Here is a 24,493-nt window from a genome sequence, read left to right on the forward strand (position 1 = left end):
ACTGTTGTTTTTCAATGTATCATTAAAAACTGGATGGTAATTCAAAATTAAGTATATAAATCAGTATAGAAAAGTTAATATAATATTGGGTCAGGCATTTCAATTAACTACAACAAAGTACCTAATAATCAAAGGTATCATAAATAACACAAGGAAGCAACTAAGAATTCAGCAACTAAAATTGCTCAGCTTTAAAATAAATGATTGAAAAAAGAAAAAAATAAAATAAAATAAAATAAATGCCATTTTATGGTTTATATTATATTTTGACATTCCTTTCTCTTTGAAAATTTAGACATTTCTAATTTAGAAAATAGATGTTCCTTTAAGGGTGAAATAAGTCCACATAATTAAATATTTCTTTCCATTTTGCCAACAACTCAGTAAATAATCTATAATGAGATCATCTATAATGAATCTGTCAACTGAAACACTATCGTTAACAGGCACAAGGCTGTTACATTTATTCTAAAAACTCAATTCAACTTATCTTAAATAATCTCAATAAACATCTAGGAAAATAGATCTGCCACATGTATGTTAAACTTTACAGTATAAATAAGATGACAGAAATGCAAACACAAAAAGCTTTTCAATAAAATCACGATACAGCTTACCCACCTGCTACCCAATCCACTGCAATACCCCGGATTCCGTTTACTCCTATCCCATCTGTAACGATGTTTGTAAAATTAGACCCATCGGGTTTGATTCTACGGATTGCATTATTAGATGTCACAGAGATGTTAAAATCACACCAATAAATAAAGCCAGAGGATACGTCCACATCCACATGCAGTGCGTTTCGCCCTGGAACATTAAAGAAAGATCGTTAAACTATGCTCTAGCTTGAACTAGAACTTTTAAAAATGTTTGCCTTTCCTCTCTAACCCTCATTCCAAATCCCCTTTGCTCAAACCACGCCCCGATTATGAAATGAAACTATTTATTTCCCGGATGCAATGAGCACAACTACCCCCAGATCTTAGTTTCTTCTTCCCACTATAAAGAGTACTCCCATTTCTGGGAGAAATGGTTAAGCATAGGTTTGGGAAGGGAAGGTATAAGATAAGGCTGGAACATATTTATTAGGCCAGGAAGCAAGGAAGCATTCAAACACTAATGGAATCGTGTCAAAAGAATACAGACAGCAATATGAGAGGCTCTTCCCAGACAAAATGGATCAATTGGCGCATCAAAAGAACAATTATGCGAAATGATTTTACACTGAACTAAAGAAATAAAAACTTGAGTGTATGTGATAATAAAAAGGAGAGAAGAATGAATGTAGAAGGAATGATACAACAAGAAAAAGAACCATTTTGCAATTCCCAATTAAATCGTCATTTCAGACAAAGACAAAAACCAATGAATAAAAGATGCTTGGGGGAAAAGATATTCATAGGGTATCAAAGTATAAACCCAAAAATTTCATATAAATTGTAGAGGGGCAAAAAGGCAGAGATTTCGTGATCAAACTTAAGTATCAGTCGTATCAAAATGTTAACAATGGTTGAACCTAGCAAGTATAACGGTGTTCACTACACTTTTCAACTTTTCTGCATTTGATATTTTTCAAAATGCAGAGCTGGATGAAAAACTTGCTGACTGTATAATATATTTACAAGATGGTAACTTGGATGACTTTTTAGACATAGGAAAGCAGAGATCAATCATGAGCACATGTGAATACGGTTATCAAGCAGAATAAACATGCTTCCTTACATGCTGAATCCAAACATGCAGAAATGCTATATGGCACCAAGGACTTCAACATGGCATCACATAGAGTCAAATGTTACTTGTATTGGAGGAACGTACCTGGGCCTGCCACTGGCACCATGGCTTCTGAATGGTCTGACAATTGCAAGCTAAAGCCCCTGATTGTCCTCAGCGTGGAAACAACAATGAAAGAATTATATGGAGAGCAGGTCCGCTGATCAGGATTCAGTTTAAATCCGGTGGCGCAGGCACAGGAGAACAGTCTTCCTGGTACAGGCAGGCAAATTTGCTGACAGACATTCATGTTGTTGCTGCAGCCATTTGAGGATTCAGAGCCTAAATGAAATCACAATTAGTTTGTAACTTTTCACCCCATCTATTTGCCACTCAGTGTCAAATTCTGGGGTCATTATAAAAGTCAATAACAAAATATGGAATCTGAGTTAACCTAAGAACAATACTGGAGAGCCTAGTCCTTCTAGAACTGACACACAGAGGTTTAAAATAGGACCACAACCATGTAACAGTTTATGTTATATCATAGTAGAGAATGGAGCACCAATTGTTTTTCTTCCACCAATCATTCAAGAGTTAGAAGAATAACCTATGTGCTACCATTTAAAATTCTATCAATTTTAATTATATGATCAAACATGATGGATATTTGATTTAATGTATATTAAGTAAGAATACTTGAAGTTTTTTTGAATATGCAATAAAATATCAAGTAACAAACCTAGGTTATAGGACAACAAACAAATTACTTGGTAATCTTAGGCCAGATATTTCAAAATAAAAAAATATTTTTTTAAATATTAATATTTTTAAAAATATTTTAAATCTCTTAATATTTTAAAAATATTTTAAAAATATTAAGCATGGCTTAATACTAATAGCTTTAATATTAGCTTTATTAATAGCTTTAATATTAATAGTTTTAAAGCATGGCTTTAATATTAAAATTAATATTAATTTTATCTATTAAAATTAATAGATAATTTCTATTTCTGTATGCACACAGGTTTCTGTGTGTGGTGGGGTTGTATGCAGACATGTAAGTGCATAGATATATTCATTGAACACATATGAACGTATGCTTCAGTGACAAATACTCACCATGGCTTTGGTAAATTTTAAGGCCCCTGAGATCTGGGAGATTATTTCTCAAGACTATTTTGTTGGCCCCCGTAGCCTTGTCAACTCTTTCAATGACCTCATATTCTTCATCGGAGTAATAAAGGAAGGGGCCATGGACAGCAAGTCCCCAGGGGTATGAAAGATGGTTTACCAGGATCATTCGATTTGTTCCGTCCACATTTCCTCTTTCAATCTGAAAGGTTAGAATTTTTGCTATTGACTGATTCATGGTGAAATGAGGCAAATGTTTAAAACTAATATTCACTTAATAATGTTTCACACGTAGATAGCATTCCATCCTTTCCAGGGGTGTTTCCCTGGAAAGGGAAGCCAAGTAAGCCAGTCAACCTTCTCAGATGGCATAGTGAAAAATAGGGAACTAATCCCTGCATGTGAAATTCTGGTCAAGGATACTGTATGCTAACTGGCCCTGAGTTTAACATCTTCACCAACCATTTCTGCAATGGAGATAGGAAACGTACTCAACACACACAGAAGACAGCAAGACAGCACTATTAAATCAGCATAGTAATAAGTCAGCCTCAAAATGACTCTGGTGAACTAGAGAAGAACTCAAGAATGAAGTTCCTAACAGGAAGTGATAAGCAGTCTGCTCTGGAAGAAAAAAAAATTATAGACATAGCTGGTTTGATCTTCCTCTGTGTCAGGATCTGAACTGCTGGCGAGAGAGACAAATGGGTGTCACTCCCTGCCTCTCTTGACAAGGGAATCCAGCAGTTACAAGAGCAGGCTATGTCCTGGAAACCAACAGAAATTCCAGAAGGGTGCAGCACAAGGGAGATAATCTCTGAGGAGAGCTGCTGAGGGAGTAACTGGGACCAGATGAGCTGACCACACTTGGCTCAGGAATCTGGAGCTACTTATCTGGGCCAGGGCTCAGGGTTCCTTGTAGTTTTATGAAGACCACATGCCTCCATCATGAAAGCAGTTTCATTACCGAGATAGCTAGAGAGAAGTGGTTCAGAATGGCAGGTGGCAGAAAAGGCTGGACTTGAGTGAGAGAAGATGCTCAGGGACAAACTGCCAGGATTTTTGTGATGATTGAATAGAGTGAAGGAGGAATATGAGGGTTCTAGCCTAGGAGAAAGGATGGAAGTCACACCACCAACCAGCTCACAGATTGCGGAGAGCAGAGCAGATGTGGAAACAGGAACTGGGAGCTGCTGGGTAGTCTGGTCTGGGACATCCTAACTTGTATGCAGAAATCACAGCATGTGGCAAGTACTTCTGTAAAGGGCTTTCACACACATCACTACATTTCTTCATTATAATCACATATTAAGAGTGAGATAAGTCCTCGTCAAGCTATCATGAACTGAAAATCAAATCTACTGGACCACTTTTTGAAAAGCGTCTACGTCATAAACAGACCTGAAATCACTCCTGTTCTCTAAAGCAAGGAAGCAACTAGCACACATTCAACAACCAAAACAATACTGTAGCTGATCAATAATTATTACTGAGTACCTTCTTTGTGCCTAGTTCCAGATCGGCTACATAAGCACAATAGTAAAGATCAAGTGTTATTTCGGTGAATGAATGAAATTGTATACTTCCTATTTTTTATTGCAGATTATAATGAACTTCATCTTGAAGTTTAAAATGACCAAGAAAGGGAGACCTCACACATTACAACTACCAGAAAATAACAGGCATCTGTGAACAGATGTCTATTGAGCTCAGAAGCTTTCTGTTTAAAAAGAAAAGGCTCTTAGAGGACAAATGTGGAATGAGAAATGGAATTTATCTTGAAGAAAAAGAAAGAAAAAGGGAAAAAATAATATTCTGTAAAGAACTGGACTTCAAGGAAAGAAGTTATGGAGAGAAAGGGCAATAAGTCCTCTGGTGCATGTGCGTGCATGCTAAGTCGCTTCAGTTGTGATGTTATGGACTTGTAGCCTGCCAGGCTCCTCTGCCCAAGGGTTTCTCTAGGCAAGAATACTGGAGTGGGTCGCCATGCCCTCTCCAGATCTTCCCAACCCAGAGATCGAACCCACATCTCTTCCACGTCTCCTGCACTGGTAGGTGGGTTCTTTACAACTAGTGCCACCTGGGAAGCCCCCCAAAGTGGCCGAGATTGTTTGAGAACCACTGCCAGACAACTCAGAACAATGGATGTCAACTACCCAAGTGCCGCAACGAAGACCAACAGACTAGAATGGGGCACATACCACTCCCGTGCTGCTGACTGCCCAGTAGAGTTTCTGCTCCTCAATATCAAGGGTGATGAATGCCACATTTTCAAGGCTCCCAGTAAAGAGAGTTCTTGGAGATTTGCCATCCATGTTGGCACTGGCAATCTTAGGGGGAAGGCCATTGTTGGTTCCTCGGTCTGACCAGTACAGTTTCCTACAACCATGAAAAATAAAGGTATTTAGTGAAACATTTTCACTATATATTTAAATGAAAAACAAATCTTTCTTGTCCTCAGGAGGCACACCATTCAATGGAGGAAGTCTGAAATATCAATATCCTGTTACATACAGCGTGGAGGAGTTCATAACTAGTATTCTCTAATGTCTGTATACTTCCCAGTTATTACTGGGAGAGAGGCCACTTAAAATGAAATCTGACACAGGACACCATTTTCCACTGATGGACAATCCTTTAGCTTGGTCACACAGGAAGTTCATGGACTAAAAAGCCTGTATCAACCGTCAGTTCCAGACTCACATACTGCTAAGCACACCAGAAAAGAAAGAGCTAATGCAAAAGTATTCAGGTACCTCCCTGATCACCTCTCAGCCTTCTTTATTTCTTTTCCAAATCTATTACCACAAGATAAGCTACTTAATTTTCCAATTTTCATGATGGAAAATGCATTGTATACACATGAATCCTAATCAGCACACAGAATTACCAATTTCATTAAACTATGTGAAGGTTGCTTTCCACTTCCACTGAGGACATAACTTCTAGACATGAGTTTTCTAGAAGTTTTCATTCCTTTCAAACTCACCTCCTGCTTCACCAGACAGCCCTCTCAAACTCTTCTACGATTCCTCAAACCCCTAATTCCAATCATCTTTATTGGCATCTTTCTTTCACCATTAATCCAATATACCCTTCCCATGAACCTACTCTTCAATTCTAAACTTCTTTACCTCTAAGTTTTCAAACTCTGAAATTCAACCAAACTCTTCCATCTCTTCCTTTCTCCTAGTTTACTTCTTCCATTGAACCTATCCTCTGCCCTTAAAATTCATCTGAGCTCTCAAACCTTCAATCCCTCTATGCCTGGACCTCATACCATTTTAACTGTTTTAACAGTACTCTTAGATCTCCTTTACTTGCTAACTGCTCACCGTTAAGTACCTGTCATTATTCTCTCTCTCCTCTCCCATTCCAGGTTGCTGAAAAGTTTTCTGGACAAAGTCACAAAACTCTTATGAATTTTGAGTTCACTAAAAATTTAAGTTACTTAACCTTAGCTAAGAACTCTCTTCACTAGCTAAACATTTTCTTTTTCCCCTGACTCTTTCCACTCCAATCCTGGTTAATCTTTCTAAAATACAGATTAGGTTCTATCATTCCTTTCCTCCAAATTTCCTGCTGGCTCCTTATTCCTCAAAAAAAAAAAAAAATACAGTACAACTCCTTAGCATGACATTAATTAGCCCCTCCCTGATTCATCTCCAAGTGGCTTTAGCTGCTGTATCTCTCCCACCTAGTCAACTGTCCCTTACTCGAAGTCTCTGGTTCCCGCCCTCTACACAATCATGCTAAGTACCACCATGCTTCTGGGCCTCCACTGCTCTTTGGCCTCAAGTACCACTTCTCAGCTGCAAGCCATCCTCCATCTACTGGTGGTCTTCTCACCCTTCAAGGTCTATTTCAAGCTTTCCACATTCATTCAAAGTCAAAATATATAATTGTTCACTCTATTTTAAAATGCCTGAAATTCTTGCCTGTTTGAAATACAGGGTTATTAATTTGAAAGATGCATATCACATATAACTTAACAGTTATTTCTTTTGTACCGAGATCTATATTTTCTTTTTATATGGTGGTGGTGGTTTAGTCACCAAGTCGTATCTGACTCTTGCGACCCCATGAACTGTAGCCAGCCAAGTTCCTCTGTCCATGGGATCCTCCAGGCAAGAATACTGGGGTGGGTTGCCATTTCCTTCTCCTTCTTGTTTATATAATTTGTTTCTCTTTTTCTGGCCATGCTGGGGCTTTGCTGCATGCGTGCTTTACTCTAGTTGGGGTGAGCAGGGGCTAGTCTGCAGCTGTGGTACACAGGCTTCTCATTGCAGTGGCTTCTCTTGCTGCAGAGTGCAGGCTCTAGGGCAGGCGGGCTTCAGTAGTTGAGGCCCCCAGGCTCTAGAGCAAAGGCTCCATTGTTGTGGCACACAGGTGTAGCTGCTCTGTGGCACGTGGGATCCTCCTAGATCAGGGATCAAACCCACATCTCCCACACTGGCAGGCGGAGTCTTTACCACTGAGCTACCAGAGAAGGCCTGGGATCTATATTTTTCAAATGCTGGCATATGAAATCAGAAGAGGTCCTATGTTTGAAATCTTCTATTTTATCAGATCATAATACTAACAAAAGTGCTGCTATATAGAAGACATATGCTATTTCTGAATGAACACTCACCCATTAATAGGATCGACAGTTATGCCAACTGGCAAACCAACTCCAAGACTCGTGCCATCATTGGTAATCAGGGTTTTCCCGTAACTGACATCTCCTCCAAGTGTCACAACCTGTATAAGAGGAAAATAAGAAAGCTAAGATGAAGGAAAACTGAAACACACAACAAATTCAAACTATGATTGGGGTGAATGAGAGGGTTTTCATGGTAGATAATCCCTAATGGCATCTCAGAGCTATGAGAAAAATCAGCTCAATAGAAAATGGGAGTAAGAAAATGACATCACCTCTCAAATTTCTGTCTGCAATTTATCTAAAAATTCAGGAGAAGCTATTTATGCGGATCACTGCCTGGGTGAAACTACAAAATGCCTTCAGAAAAAGATGAGAACCGTCCAAAGGGAGCCCCACAGGTCTCCTGTGCCCTGATGACTGGACCAGAGCACCCAGTGGTCCATCACTGCAAACACAGTTGAGCAAACCATCTCATTCACTTGAGTGAGTTCTGTGCCACGTTAATGGCCTGTGTGCCAGTGCCAGCCCTGCCAGATCCTACATGACTGACTATAGGACCTGAAGCAAGTAAATTCACCTCACTGAACTATGTTAGTCAAATGTGGAAGATAATGGTCCCTTCTGCATAGAGGTCCCAGCAACATGGGACAATTCATGTAAAGTGCTTTGCACAGCACCCGGCACAACTAAAGTCAATGTTTTTTATTGACCTGTTTATGGGAACCCACTATATAGCAGGCATTATATTAAACACTATCGGATTTAATCCTCACAGTGACTTTATGAGATGGATGCCATTATTATGCCCATATAAGGTAATAAAGAAGAGGCCTAGAGAGGATTTGTGGTTTTCCTATTGTTATGTTTTTAAGCAATCTTGCTTGAATTGTTGTAACTACAGTGTTATACCACTGTGAAACACCACTGAGAGATATGCATGCTGGACCAGAAGCAGTTTCCTATAGAAACAAGGCTATTTTAGTATGCACTTGAGACAGTCTGAGGTGAGAAACACTCGTAAGAAATAAGAAAACGCCTCTTGATTTGCACAAAGTCTTTTCAATAAAATCGTATTTCAATACAAACTGATTAATGTTTGTTTCTATCTTTGCCTTTCTATCTATATACATCTTTCTCCCTCCCTCACTCTTTCACACACAAACACACACATCCTTCTCTCTCTCACTCTATTTTTCTCTCTGCTGTGTAACAGCTTTTTCTCCTATTTGGATTAAAAAGAAGTTTTTCAATTTGCCTCTTTCGGCTACAATTTCTCTCCTTTTCCTAAGGATGTCTTTGGTTCAAAGGAAAGTCTCCTTGGTTTTTTGGAATAGCTGAAGCTCTCTCCCAGACAGCCTTTCTGTATGTTTCACTTTTCAGTCACAAAATTGCTTTCAGTGAGTGAGCACACAGCTACCCCTAGTGGAAAAGCTGGGATCCAACATGAGTTACTCCGACTCTTGTAGCTCAGTCAAGACTCTGCCAGCAATGCAGGAGATCAGGGTTCAATCCCTGGGTCAGGAAGATACTCTGGAGAAGGAAATGGCAACCCCCTCCCGTATGCTTGACTAGAACATTCCATGGACAGAGGAGCCTGAGGCTACAGTCCTGGGACTGTATGGGATCTTTAGTCAGACATGACTGAGCGACTGAACATACACACAACCATGGCACTGATCCATGGAAAGCATTTACTAGTGTTTGTTGAATGAATGGACGAATGAGCAAACAAGCCAGACTCGAAGCCAGGACTCCAAAGCAAGCTTTCTTTCCTCTGGACCCTGCTGCATTTGGGGCACAATTTAAGTTTCCATGGTTAAAGTAGCCTCACCAACACACACACACGCACACGCACATACTCAGTTCTTCAACTGGTGCTATCTAACCCCAATGGAGGAGACAAGTGCCCTGCTCTTGAAAGACTATCAGTCCACAAGAGAAGACCCTCTTTACAAAACAGGAGCAGATTAATTGCCATTTGGAAAGAAGACAGTTTTGTACTGAGTGGCCTCTAGAGAATGTGAGTTTGGTACTAAAGGTCTTGGGCAGTATATATTGCCTTGTCTTGGGCCAGTGATATTTTTAGTTGAAGTTGTGCAAAATACCTTCTGTTACTGTCCAAGGGGGTTGAAGCAGGATGGACTGCTGAACTTGTGGTTTATAACAAGGCAAAATCAGACCACCCACCCCTTCCCATCCCACCTCCCAGAATCAGGGGAGTGAAGCTGACTTCTGTGGGCTTAACATTCTTACCAAATGAAGAGCTTGAACCAGATAAGCCTCCAAGTTTCCCTTCATGTTAGGAGCTGCTGATTCTACTTGGCTTGAGATTAGGATACTGAGTACATACGGTGAATATCCCTGTCACTGTGACCGTTTACTGCTCATGTCGGCCCTCAGCAATGTTGTAAGGTTTGGATGGCTACTGGAGGCTACTGAGGAAGGCTACTGTGCAGCTTCCTCATTGTTAACATCAGTCTTTCTGAATGTCCCAAAGAGAACCGACTGACTAACTGACGCCTCATCCAGAGCAGTGGACTGTCACCTTACTGTCACATTCCCAAGACTGCCCCTTTGCATTAGGAATTCTCATTCTCACTCTGAATTAATAATCCCTCACATGTCTTAACCTCATCCCAGACTGCAGTAAACCTACACTAGTCAAGTTACCTCTGAGTTACTTCATGTGATTTCATACTTGTGCCCCTATAGAATTTCTTCTGGGAATTAGAGTGAAAAGAACACTTATCTCACTACGGAAAGCATCAAAGGAATTAGAATCAAGTTTCTACTTTCTGTTTCACTGTTAGAGTCATAGATTTCCATCTTAGAACAATGGCAATCTATAAATTTGGCTTAGAACTGAAATAGCATTGGATACTTGATGGGGAAAGATGATGAAAATGGGCCTTGCTTACTATAAGCTTCCCTTTACACTGAATTCGTTACATAATTTTTATTTATCTTTGTGTACATTTTAATAAATTGTTACTTATTAAATTATTAACAGGCTGCCATTGATACTCAGATGGGGACAAAATAGCCCAGTAGAAAGCTTCAGCTTTTAGGTTTCTCCTTGTCTTCAGAGAACTATTACTAATTTCCCTTTTTCTTCCTCCATATGACAGCATTTCCTGAAATTTTACATGAATCAGAAACCAGTGTTTGTGTCAATAGTTTTACTGAATTACTACCTTAATTGACCGAGTCACGTGATCGGTAAAATAAAGGTTTCTTGATAGCCAGTCTAAGGCCAGGCTCGCAGAAGCCCCCAAACTTGACAGAGGAGCAAACACTGTCCTGTTGGTTCCATCTGTCTTCACTCTGTGAATTTCACCCTGGTGAGAAAGACAAGGAATGGTGAGCTGTTTCAAGGTCACAGCTTCTTCACTGCAGTGGCTTTAAAATACTTCATGAGTGGAAGAAATGCAAAGTGCCAGCGCCATTGGTTGGGCTCACTGTGTAAAACACTAACGTCAGCAACACTGAACCATTCATGTTCTCCTTGCCCCTTCCCACATCTCACAGGTTTCTTCCCTAATAGGTAAAGAAAGAGTCCCAGTGGGAAGGAAGTTGGAGGAATATTCTCTTTTCTCCTAGAGACAAAGATTCTGAGTGAAGGCCACAGCAGCCACATCAGATGTTTTCCTGAAATTCCCTTAGGGAATTATTGCCTTTGGTCTTAAGTGAAGATCATTCTTATGTTGGTCTCATATCTTCCGCTAGATTAAAGCTCAAGAGCAAACTTGGTTACTGCTTCCTCTTGGCATGTACTCTGCAGTTGGAAGCAGCCAGTTCACTGCAGGGAAAGTAGTAGTCACTTAATACTTGATGAATGAATAAATGCACCCAAGAGCTTAAACGTCTTTATTATTGGGTCTTTGCTCCAGGCCAACTTCCCATTGACGTCCCTCACTGAATTTAAAAAGGCTTAGTGTTAAACTAATTTCTGTCTGGGTCATTCCCACCCTGACACCCACAAGGAAAAATGCAAGAAGGCCTCCGCGAAGGTAGACTCTTCAAGAACAAGCTACATACTTGGAATGTTATTCGAAACTTACTGGATTTTCAAGCCAATAGATGAATTGCTCTGAGTAATCAACTGCAACATCATAACCATTGCGTACCCCTGATATGGGCACCATACCATCAAAGGTCTTCACGTCAGGATTAAGGGAAATTCCAAAAATTATACTGTTTCTTACAACTATTAGGAATGCTTGATCATCTGTGAAAATAACAGAATATCACTCAAAATTATATCCCAGATATTTAGACTAACAGAGGCAAAGGATTATTACCATTTGATAGGATAAAATGCCACCGAAGGATCATGGCAATAATTATAATGCATGATAGATACTTCACCAGAAAAGTCAGGTTTTTCCATTGGGTTTCAGTGGGTAGTTGGGTCACCAGATCACCAATTTCACATAAAAGACTTCTGGAATCACCCAAGGTGGATCAGTATTTACCTTAAACTTCATTAATTCCTTACTCACACTGCTAAACTATCCATGTTTGGATAGTCACAGACAAGAAGTTCTTCCATTTCTAGATGCAGAATGACTCAGGCAAGGGAGAGTTGGATTTTCACATTTTGGGGCAAAAGATAATTTGTAGTCTCTTCTTGGTGAATGGCAGTTCATTAGTTTCAAGTATTTTTAGAAAATAATACTACAAAGTGTTGCCTAGTGTTTATGAAAGGGTCTAATTACTAAGTAAATCTAATTTATAACTGTACCAATTATTGTTTGACTAATGTCTATCTTCTGCATTAGATTCTAACTCCCAAAGGGCAGTGACCCCCTTCAATTTACTTACTATTATGTCCCCAGAGCTTGGAATAGTTGTCTAATAAATATTTGCTAACTGAATGACCCCATACATGAATAAATGGATGCACAGATAAGTAAATATGTAGAGTGTCTTCTGAAGTTCTCAAAAGTATCTATACATTGCAATTTAAACATCTTCATAATATCTTATTTAAACTGTCACTTTATGTAGGCTCTTTAATAGATAATGAGGTCCCTTTCTCAGAGATCATCTTCTCCAGACTGTAGGCCCATTATGAAAAAACTAATAAAGTTCATGAGTAGGGTTTTTTTTATCATTCCTCTGTGAGAAAAGGAAAACTTTGAAATGTGAGTTTGTGTTATTAAGACATCACCTATTAAGACAAAGTATAAAATGATTAATTACTGCATAATCTTCACGGGCTAAAAATGGTGTTTGCATTATTTTGATCATTTGGGAAGCTTTGCATCTTCAGCAGGATTATTTTGACAATTTTTTCTTTACTTTCTTTTACATCCGATTAGCTTTTCCTTGTACCTGACATTTCCATTACTGAGAAATGAATTGACTCAATTGATTAACCTAGTACAGATTTGAAATTTGCAACTATTCCTGAAAAGTACTACAATATATAGCATTTAGTCTTTCACAGCAACTAGCAATGCTGTTTTCAAAAACAACTGAGGCCAAGGAGCCTCCCACAGCTATGCAACTCTTGCAGGAAACAATGCAGTGAGATTAACTCCCAAACCTTGCCTCGCTCAGCTGCTTTTCCTCTTTTCTGAACAACTGCAATAATCAAAATAGCAATCCTCATTTATTGAGAATGCATGCTATACAATATGCAGCAAACAAATTCTTATTCATTTAATTTCTCTCCCTAAAGCCTTTTGTTGTTGTTGTAAAATAACCAAGGTCACTTGGAATCTAAAACCTATGTTCTTAATCACTGTTCTGCAAAAAGTACACGCTGGGTACTATTTATTGAATATCAAATCACTCCGGAATACATTTGATTTAAATACAGAAATTAAAAATTATGAGTTTCAAATGTACCCTGAAATTATTCTGAGATCATATTTAATGATTAATTAATTCTATATTATAAATGTTCATTAGTTCAGAGAAATAAGAAATATTTCTCAATTTCACAGGGGAATTTTTACTTACTCAAAATCTGATTCTGCTCTTTTTAGGGTAATTTTTCTTTTGCTTAATTGGAAGAATTGTTAACTAAAGCACTGTTTAAGGCTGAAAAATCTTCATCTCTTATCCACCAAACATGGGCCTCCCGGACTCCTCCTCTAATAAGCTCTTCCTCTGGTGCTACTCCTTCAGCCAATTCTCCTCCCTAGGGATAGGTCTCAGCACCTCCGTCTGTTTACTGTGGGTGTGTTTGAGAGGGTTTACAACCAATGAGCATTTGCGGGCCATAGATTAGAGGTGGGGTATCGTTTAACACTGCACTGGCAGAAGTGACCAGCAAGACAGCAGGTGGCATAGGAAGGTGCATGAAAAGTGCTCTGTGGCAAAGAAAAAAGGACTAATTTTATAACTCTCCATATCAATGAAGGCATAAACATGCGAAAAACACATGAATGGAAAATAAACAAAAAATGATACTGAAAGACTTGTCATCCATTCAACATTCCCTGAGTGACACTGTGTGCCATGGGCGTATGTGAAGGAATCGGGTTTATCCTCAAGGAACTTGGACTCTGGGGGGCCAGACAGAGGATATGGACCATGGCCATGAAAGAGTAGGCACAGCAGCATCCAGGGTTGGCTGGAAAGGAGATCAGGAGAAAAGAAAGTGTCCTCACTTTTATTTTTCATGTCATTATCTTATTAAGAATTAAGACTAGTGTTAGCAGAGCAAAGAAGTGAAAAGACAACCGTCGGGAATGAAAAATTTACGCTGTCATTAGAGGTGGCATTTATGACTGCCAAGCATAGTTCCTCCCAGAGTCAGACCTTATACAACCCTATTTTGGATGTGCAGCTCTTAATATTAGGGGGTGCTGGGAAGATGGTTTGAGTTTGGGGGGCTTTTTGGCACTTGAAGAACATATTTGATAAATAATAAAAAAGCTATTTTATATAGAGAAAGCTCTCCCATTAAAATTTTATAACATAAAATTAGGAAAAACTAGAAGTACTCCATAATCTCCCTTCCCAACAGTAAGCACTATTGACATTTGTGTATCCTGTCCTCCAGATTTTTTTAATGCATGATTTTATGAATATATAGCCAATATTAAACAATCTGTGCTTTTTCACTTAATCTTATACAAGAACTTTCAAAGATATTCTAGACATTGGACAGACAAAATTTTAAAGGTGATCAAATATTTAAATAAACTATTTTCATCTATAAATGTTGTCTTCTAAGCTTCTTGTTGAAAAAAAAGCAATTTATTTATTTTTTTTTTTAGTTCACATGTATTAGCACTCAGTAACCCAACTGGTGCTCAGAAGCCTGTTGGAAAATGTTGAAAAAGTTCCACCTCAGTAAAAATCAGTCCATGGGAAACCACTAGTGGAATTATTTGTGAAATAAGAAAAGGTATTTTTTAGGGTTGACACTTATCAATCACTATCAGATAGTAATGTAGATGACACCAATCCCCAATGCACAGTTCAACAATCTTTCCGTGGTGAAAGAATGTTTTATACAAAGAATGTCTATAGCCCCGTTTAATCTTCTGCTGAAAGACTCTGAGGACACACTAAATTAAACAATGTCAACAAGGATTAGGTTCAGAATAAATCTCTGAAGAAACATTGCAAATGCCAATCCCTTTGTAAGCACTACCAATAATTAAAATCTTTCATCACAAAAGTATCACTGCAAAATATTACATGCTGATGGAATTAAATTTTCAGTAACCTTGCATCTGTATATCCTGTAAACACCATACATTTCCTGGATTCAGGAATATATTTTCCTTTTGAGAACTAAATTTTTCTCTAGGATTAAGACTACTTTTCTCTTAATTTAGGAATTTTTCACCATTAAACATTTACTTTTAACTTGTCCACAGCCATTTTTATCAGTATGAAAATATGTTTACTCCTCTTCACTGAGTAATGAAAGAAACTTGTTTATACTACCTCTTTAGATTTCTTTAAGCAAAGGAAAATGATTTCTTAGAAATTCCCTTTGTGGATTGACTATATCTTATCCTTCCTTTCTTGATCCCTAAAGTACTTAGTATAATAGTCACATACTCTTCAATCAACCCAGTGAGATACCTAGGATGAGATGAAGAATAAATTGCTCAAATAATCACTCAAAGTATTTCATACAAAGAAAAGTTTCATTTGTAGAGCACCTTAAAATAATAAATAGTAAAGGTACTGAAACTGGAGTCAGAACACCCATACTGTAACACTCTTTATTGACTACTGGTTATGAGAATAAAAAATGAAATAAGGAGGCACTTTCCTTGTGGTCCAAGGTTAAGACTCCACACACTCGATGCAGGAGTCCAGGTCTGATCCCAGGTCAGGAACCTAGATCCCACATGCCATGCAACTGTGAGTTCACATGCTGCAGAGTTCACATGCCACAGCTAAAAACTCCCATGTGCCACAGCTAGCCCAGTACAGCCAAACAAATAAATAAAAATAAATATTTTTTAAAATGAGATAACTATCCACAAATATCCACGATTTTTATTTCTAAATGCAGAATTTGGAACTTCCCATTATCACAGCTTGCCTGCCTATAACCAGGTAAGAAAAAGTTTGAGGTTAAAGAATGCTGAACCACAGGCACACATAATATTGGCTCCATATATAGAAACTATGTTTCAATTACAACTCATTTGTAATGGAGTTTCTGTATATGGTTGATTGTAAATCAATTTTTGTTTATGGTGCTCAATTAACTCACCCCGTACGGCACACACCCCACAGATACCTGCTGATCAGAGGAAACAGCACACACTCCATCAGCAAGTGCCTTAGAGTTCGATGGCAAGTTCCACCTTCAGAGTGTACTTAAAGGACATACTCTACCTCTCACGCAAGTCACAGCATCACGAGCAAGACTCCACCCGGAAGGACAAGCACAGGAGTAAAGACTCTTTGAGGAAAGCAGGCACAGATGGCTGCATCGGGTATTGCTGCATGGATTTGAGGCTGTAATACAAAGAGAAGAAAACCAGGTGAATGGAGAACTGCCCACATTAAAGTGAACAGAATGAATGGACAAAGAAGACAGTGTGTATATAAACATGCATATAATCAAATATTAATCAGCCACCAAAAAAAGAGGAAAATACTCCATTTGCAACAACATAGACAGACCTGGAGGGTATAATGATATCATTTTCATATGAAATCTAAATTAAAAAATGAAAAACAGATTGGTGCTTGCCAGAAGCAGGGAATGCAAGGTAGCAAAAAAGTGTGAAGGTGGTCAAAAGGTGGAAACTTCCAGTTACAACATAAAGAAGTCTTGTGGATGTAATGTACAGCATGAAGACTAAAGAGTTGATCCTAAAAGTTCTAATCACAGAAAAATATGTGGTGATGGATGTTCACTAATCTCGCATTGATCATTTCACTATATATATAAATATCCAATTATTATGTTGCACACCTAAAACAAATGCAATGTCATTTGTCAATTATATCTCAATTAAAAAATGTAATTCCAGAAGTCTCCAATATTTGGACACCCAAATATATAAGTTACCTTGGCTAGTTCGGTTTTTGCCCTTAACTACTTCATCCTTCCCCAACATCACCTTTCAACATAAGGTTCTTAAGAGGCTTAAGAGAGAAGAATGACTTACCCAAGGTCACAGATCAATCCAGTCTGTAAATGGATTATGAACAAACAGCCCCTGAGTAACCCAGAGCTTAGAAGTAGAAATTTGATGCTACATAGGATGTCTCCTTGGCTGACCCCCAAAAGATCTTTTTACGTTAAATGAAACCAAGTTGTGTTCTCTATGTGACCTTACCTACTGTTGTGAAAGTTCTGGTTCGGTAATAATCTTTCTTTTTTAATTGGTGACATCTTTGTGTTGTGTTTCTATTCCTTGAAGTAAAGAGATTTGGTGTGCATCCTGTGCTGACAGGATATTCTCTAGATCTTATATAATCTCACTACATACGCTTTGTTAGACACAGTAATCCATTCGTTCACTCAAAACCTAGTAAAGCCAAACAGGCTTTCAAGGTGGTGCTAGTGGTAAAGAACCTAACTGCCAATGCAGGAGACTGGGAATACTGTGAACATGAGGCCGTTATTATGACAAAGGGAACCAGAACTAAACTCATAAATTGTGTGACTTCAGAATGTGAAAACAAAGAACAAAAGAATTATGAAAGAGAGAGCCATTTTCGATAGGATGGTCAAGAGCCATCTGAGAGAATGAAGGCACCAAGGACCATCTGAGAGTAGCAGAAGGAGCACCTCAGAGATCTGGGCAAGGAGCACCCCAGGGCAGAGGGAAGAGCCAGTGCAGACATTCAGCGATGGGAAGAAGCCTGATATGCTTCTGCACCGAAAGGAAGTCCAGTGAAGCCCAGGGTGGCAAGAGCAAGTGAGAGAAAAAAATCAGGGAGACTTTGAGTATGTAGAGACAAAAAAGATTTGTGTTTTCCATGACAAAATAAAAATCATGGAAATACACTGTCCAAACAAATGAGTCTGCAAAATTTCACATTTTACATTCCCAGACTCAATGTTTTCCAAGCTATACCCAGGAAAGATATGTCTATCACTTACAAACTGGCTGTTTTGCAGGATGAACCACAACAATGCCAAGAGGCTGGTGAAGAGTCATCACCACTGACTGGTTCCCCCCATGCCACTTATTGGCTTTCATAACCTCATGAGTAGCACGGTCACTCCAGTACACAGTATCTTCAAAGAGACATAGGGAATAAGGATGGCGCAGGATCTGTGAAGCAGAAGAGAACAGTGAGACCTAGACATAAAAACTAAGATGAACAAAGTAGGAAGGGATACCTACCCAAGAAGATGGTTTCCTTTAGCATTTCACTTAATAAAGACATAGCCAAATCCTTGCTCAAGAGATAGAAAAAAATATACTTCTTGACCTATATCCCACTGACAAATCAAAAATACTTTCATGGACCTTTGTCATTTAGCCTTCATCTTTACTCTGAAGGATTCAAAAGCTCTTTAGTAAAATATATTTTTTCTTCATTTTTGTATTTAACTTGTGAAAATAAATTCACCATAATTTCCTGAATAAAAATACAAAATATGCAACAAACTATGATTTCATTGAGGAATTTACATATAATTAAATCATTATTTACATGGAAACAACAGATTGGCATCAGCTAAATAACAGAGCAACTAAATCACGCAAGCTATTAATCCTTCCTAGACCATGAACAGGAATAATGATTTTCTGTGAAAAAAGATGGACCGGCCCTCCTTCCTGTTGATATTTTCTGGATGTCTATGACACAGAAGTGAATTTCTTACTTTTCTTTTACTCCATATCCTTCCTACTAAACCATGATCTTACTTTAATTTCCTTTCTTTGCTACCAACTTACCAAATCACTGGCTATCACCTGCCTCCGGTTGCTTCCGTCGTAGTGACAAAAGTCTATGAAATCAAGATAGCCATCCATGAAATAGAGTAGCCTATTGGGGTAGTCGAGAGCTAATCCATTGGGCCAGTAGATCTTCTCTTGCACAATGACGGTGCGCTGACTGCCATCCATGCTAGCTCGCTCAATGCGAGGGTGACTGCCCCAGTCAGACCAGAACATCACGCGGTCACTGAAAAGAAACGAGTTACCAATCAGACAGGACATGTTTCTACATGGAAACTAATTGTCATTTTAAATAGTAGAATATTCATGTGGGTGTATGGCAAAGCCAATACAGTATTGTAAAGTAAAATAAAAAAATAATGAAATAAAAATAAATAAATAATAGAATATCATGTTTATGCTCTGCTTAAAATAACACATCTTCAGTTTAGAGTATATGCAAGAGCTTACTATGTCACAAAGTAAAACTGCAATCATAACACAATCACAAGCCATCTGGGTGTTTTTATAACATTCATAAAACATGCAGTACAGTGGGACACACTGAAGTGTCTCCATGCTGATTTGTGTTTCCATACAATCCACATACAATTGATCTAGAAAAGTCTATCTGTCCTTGTTTATCTACCCTGTCATTTTTAAGAAAGTCGTTATTCATCATCAGATTCATCATAAATTTCACTGGTGTGTAATACTGTACAATATTTAGCACGTCTACACTGCATTGAACATAATTTGCCTAACCCATCTTCCTGCAGAAGACAATCTAAGGAAATTCAAGGAAAGAAGCCCTCAAAGATTTCTAAGCATGAGAGAATTTCTTCTTTCCTTTAGGGCCAGGAGGCAAAAATCTCCTTACATGATCTAAAAGGAAGTTGTAGTAAACAATATGAAACTGAAGCAAGAAAACCTGGCTTTTGGTTGTGTAAATATGAAGTGTTTTACTGTTGGCATTTGTTAGAGACTTCATCATATACTTGCAAGCTAAGAAGTAACGTGATCTTTCATTTAAGTGAACAATCGATGGCTCTTGTGTACTTTATGAAGGCTACTCAGATAAAGGAAGACAGCAACAACTAGCTGTATGGCTAACATTTATATAGAGACGTCTAAACAAGGGATCATTTAAAATGCTGTGATATGAGTATTAGCCATATCACATTACTGTTATTTCTTCTCATACAATGTTAAGGCAACATGATATTTAAGAAAAAAAAAATGTCTTACGTAGCTCTGGGATCTACTACTAGTCCCCCTAGATTTGTTATGTTTTCACTAAGCAGCACAGTCCTGCGGCTCCCATCCAGTTTCGCGACTTCAATTGTTCGCAGGGAAATGTCTGTCCAGTAAAGATTGCGTCCTATCCAATCGACTGCAATATCTCCAGTCATGCTGACACCACTGTCAAGTACCTAAAGACGAAAGTGAATAATAAGTGACCTCTCAAGAAATAATCCAAACATAGAAATAAAATGAAAATTCAGAATAAGGCATCATCTAACTTGTCTTATGCTTTCATGTGAGGACTAGAAAATGTGGTCTTCCCATGTAGAAACAGTAGGGTTTTCTAGGGAAAAGCTACAAGATTGTGCAGAATTGAATACTCTATTGTTGGATTAGTGTGGAGTTTTGATTTCAGAATTTTTTCAATTAAACAAAAACTGTATCCATTTGCTAAGTTGGCCACCCTATGAAACTTTACAGTGTTCTCATGGCAAAAGTAATGCCTTTATTGATTGAGAGCCAACAATTACAAAATAAAGTTCTAAGGGGCAGAGGAAACATAACCACCAAGGATGAAGAAACTGAAACTCTGGGATACTGATCAAGAAACATAACTGAATTAAAGCTAAGAAAAGCAACTTCAATTACAAGGTCCTATTATATAGCACAGGGAACTATATTCACTATCCTATATAATAAACCACGATAGAAAAGAAATAACAAATTAAAAAAATAATTTTAAAAGACAAAAGAAAGAAAGGCAACCTCCCCTGTGTCTCCCTTGTTTTTTACCCACTAGGAAAAAAAAAATGCAGAAGGGACTTCCAAGATGCAATGAGGTCTCTGTATCATATAGCCTGGTATTCAGATTCAAGTCTCTCCCTTCAGATCCCATCAGATAGGAGTCAGGAACATCCAGGGCTTTTAAGTATGAATAGCCCAGAGGGAGACATGAGAACCACTTAAGATAAGGTAGGACCTTCTCTCACTGGTGATTAACAGCAAATAGACCTGAGACTGGGGAACTAGTCAGATCAAAGGCCAGTAGACATGTACTTATGTACTTACTAGTTTTCTATCTGTTCCATTTTGAAACGCACTCCAGATTTTACCCTGAGTTCCATCAGACCAAAAGATACGACCACTGACTGAGTCAAAATCAACAGCCACAATGTGAGAACCGTGCTGGATAACCGGGTAGACAAAATACCCCTTCTGGGTCATATTGCCAGCAACAAGCTGGCTCTGACTCGCCACCAGTAACAGACTTTGAGATTCTGTCCAAGAAGAAAATACGAAGTGTCAACGATTATGGGAGAAACAACAATATTTGATGCAATACCTTTGATAAAAGAAAGAAGATGCCATTCCAAACTAGAGTAATGGGGAAAAACAAACAAAAACTCCTATAAGAATGATGTTACCTTAATAGCTGATTTTCACAAGTACTGAAAGTAAGCTTTCAAAATTTCATCCTTGAATTACACTTCAGTGTTTATCTATCAACCTGGAGTGAACTATTCTTGCATTCTTCCTGTTACTATAGTTACTTTTGTACTTGCTGATTTTGTACTCTGCATTCAGCTGTGGCAGAGATTTCTAATCATTCCCATGTCCTCTCTCTTCTTCCTTTTTAGTAATAAATTATGCTAAGTTTTAGCAAAGCACAGGACCTAAGAGTTAGAGGTGTTTCTCCATTTCCATTTCAATTTGGAGAGAATATATGACTAAATTTCCATCAATAAAATGCAAACACAAATGATGTGTCAAATTCCTGGTATCATCCTTAAAAGGAAGCTGCTCACCCCTTTCATACTTCCTGGGAGCTGGCAAACTCTGGAGCAAGATCACTGGATTCCTGGATGGAAGGTACATCAGTTTTTACCCCCGAACCCTCTACCCTCCAGACTCCTACCTGAAGATAAGAAACTGCCTCTTTGGTTTTAGTATTATTTATTTGGTCACATTTAAAGCAGCCACATCAATACCCTAACACATAGTACAAACACTTTCATGTCACAGAAGCTGAATTAATACTATGTGTGTGCTGTGCTCAGTCGTGTCCAACTCTTTGCCACCCCATGGACTGTAGCCCGTCAGGCTCCTCTGTCCATGGAATTTGCCAGGCAAGAATACTGGAGTGGGTTGCCATTTCCAATTCCAGGGGATCTTCCTGAGTCAGGTATTGAACCTGCGTTTCTTACATCTTCCTGCATTGGCAGGCAGATTCTTTACCACTGCACCCTCTGGGAAGCCCAGAATTAATACTGGTTGAATTTAACTCATTAGGCATTATACAAAGATGGTGTCTGGAGTATGCCTGTTAAATTAGCTGGAGTTAGTTCACTTTTCATTACCTGTAACTTTACAAGTCCTCTGGTCAGCGTCTAGCCTGTATTCTGAATCACACCAGCACCGGAAAGAACCTCTCATGTTGTAACAGTACTGGCTACAAAAGCCTGGAGTACGACATTCATCTATGTCTTCGCAGGTCTTAGAGTCATTGCCAAGCAGGTATCCCAATGGACACTGGCATTGGGCCCCATAAGGCCCTTGAATACACTGGTGAGTACAACCACCATTGGAATCTGAGCAGCTATTCTGGTCTAGAATAAAGAAAAAGAAATCACAAAGGGGAAAAGTCAGGAATCTTTGCTTCTTTGGTTCACTCTGTTATATTACATGTCATACAGTCTCACATCACCCTCAACACAATACCCAAGCATGAGCTATGAGCAGAATCCACATGGATGAGGTCCATACGAAGTCCAGGGCTCTGACTTGCTTAAGGATTTACCATCTTTCACATCCACTGGACTTGGACCACTTTCTTCACTACAACCTTCTAATAAAACTCCATTTAGTGCAATGAGAGAAACGTGGAGGAAATATAAACTGAATATGAAGAAAATAACTGTCATTGGTAAAGCATGCAAAGAGACCTAAATTACTTCCCATTTGTTCTCTGTCATTCTTCTACCTACATAGATATGGAAGATAAGACTTTGCCATTGAAGAACAGAGTTAAAAGGTTTACAAAGGGGAAAGACAACTGAAAGACTAGAGGGCATAGATACACTAACATACCATTATCCTCACTTTCAGGGCTAACATGACTATGCCCAAGGCACCCAAGATAGTTATCTGCCTGTAGATGCAAATACCCTCTACTGCCATGTGTACTCTTACATAAGAGTCATGGTATGAAACGTGTACCAGAAGGGGAAGTAAGTCAAAATGATTAGGACATTTTCACCACAAACGCAATGCAAATAAAATCATAAGAATCTAAAACACTTTGCAGTCATACCTGGCTGGGGTTCATCTGAGAGTGAGCATTGATTAAAGAGCAAAGAAAGAAAGGACAGTAATTAGGATGATATGCCAATCATAGGATTTTAATCACAGCAAACACAAATCCCTGGACTTTATTTGTTTTGTGGCAAGTTCTGATTGAAATTAGGAAATCTGAAAGTTAGAAAAACTTATGAGCCCATTACCCAACAGAACCAAATTTAATTTGATGATCTAATGAAGTAAAAACACAGAACTGGGTGCAAAGGATTAAATGAGAAATACTATCCAGTAATGATTTATTTGAATTCCATGAGGCCTATCCCTACACAGGTTGAAATTCAGAGAACTGAGATTCCTTCCTCAAGAACTACATGGTGATTGTGACAATGATGACACATAGCTGGCCACTGCTCAGGTTGAGTTCATGGCCAGCAAACTGTGGTCAGGAGACTTACTGCAAAGTGGGGACTCATCTGTCCCACCGGGGCAGTCAGGGACACCATCACACACCGCACTCAGATTCACACAGATGCTATGGCCGGGGCATTGCCACTGCCAACTGGGACACTGAAAGGGCTGAGTAGGGCAGTCCTTCTCATCGCTCATGTCTCCGCAATCATTGTCCCCATCACAGAGCCAACTTCTATAGATGCAGTTTCCATTTTGACAGACGAAATGAGATGGATGGCAGGTTTTGGGGGGACAGCCATTGTGCTCATCAGATCCCTGGAGGCAGTCCTCATGTCCATCACACTCCCAGGTCTTCGGAATGCAGATCCCATCTTCTTGGCACTGGAATTCATCTTGGTGGCACATACCAGGAGGCCTGGTTGCTAAGAGAACAGCATGGGGAAAATGCGTTTGTGAATGTGATCCATAATCCCTTTTACATAACTCCTAGGTTCAGAAGAAATCACTTTGGATCAATGGCGAGTTTCTAATAATGATTATGACAAATGTAATATTAACATCTAAATATATGGTTGTCTTCTCTGTCTGATCTGATTAATGGATCTGATAACAAAAAAACGGATGTACAATGGAAGAAGTCCCTGAGTCAAAAGAAAATTATATTTCCTGTGTTTCTAACTTTGGATTAAATAATAAAAAATCATCAGAGAAT

The 24,493-nt window shown here is 38.7% G+C and overlaps 1 protein-coding gene across 2 annotated transcripts in view; it reads right to left on the reverse strand.

Moving 5' to 3' along the window:
* LRP2 (LDL receptor related protein 2) overlaps positions 1–24,493 on the reverse strand; it is a 181,412-nt gene that overhangs the window by 66,645 nt on the left and 90,274 nt on the right. For both annotated transcript variants that reach the window (XM_018064165.1, XM_018064156.1), the window contains exons 25-38: positions 23,826–24,203; positions 22,431–22,679; positions 21,142–21,350; positions 20,077–20,261; positions 18,847–19,075; positions 18,042–18,216; positions 16,319–16,441; positions 11,557–11,723; positions 10,690–10,833; positions 7,484–7,593; positions 5,052–5,229; positions 2,839–3,052; positions 1,822–2,058; positions 622–810 (exon numbers count right to left, since the gene is read on the reverse strand). In XM_018064165.1, the coding sequence (XP_017919654.1) occupies positions 622–810; positions 1,822–2,058; positions 2,839–3,052; positions 5,052–5,229; positions 7,484–7,593; positions 10,690–10,833; positions 11,557–11,723; positions 16,319–16,441; positions 18,042–18,216; positions 18,847–19,075; positions 20,077–20,261; positions 21,142–21,350; positions 22,431–22,679; positions 23,826–24,203 (2,787 nt within the window). The remainder of the gene's footprint in view (positions 1–621; positions 811–1,821; positions 2,059–2,838; positions 3,053–5,051; positions 5,230–7,483; positions 7,594–10,689; positions 10,834–11,556; positions 11,724–16,318; positions 16,442–18,041; positions 18,217–18,846; positions 19,076–20,076; positions 20,262–21,141; positions 21,351–22,430; positions 22,680–23,825; positions 24,204–24,493) is intronic.

Source organism: Capra hircus, chromosome 2 (genome assembly GCF_001704415.2).
Source record: "Capra hircus breed San Clemente chromosome 2, ASM170441v1, whole genome shotgun sequence".
Classification (NCBI taxonomy): Eukaryota; Metazoa; Chordata; class Mammalia; order Artiodactyla; family Bovidae; genus Capra; species Capra hircus.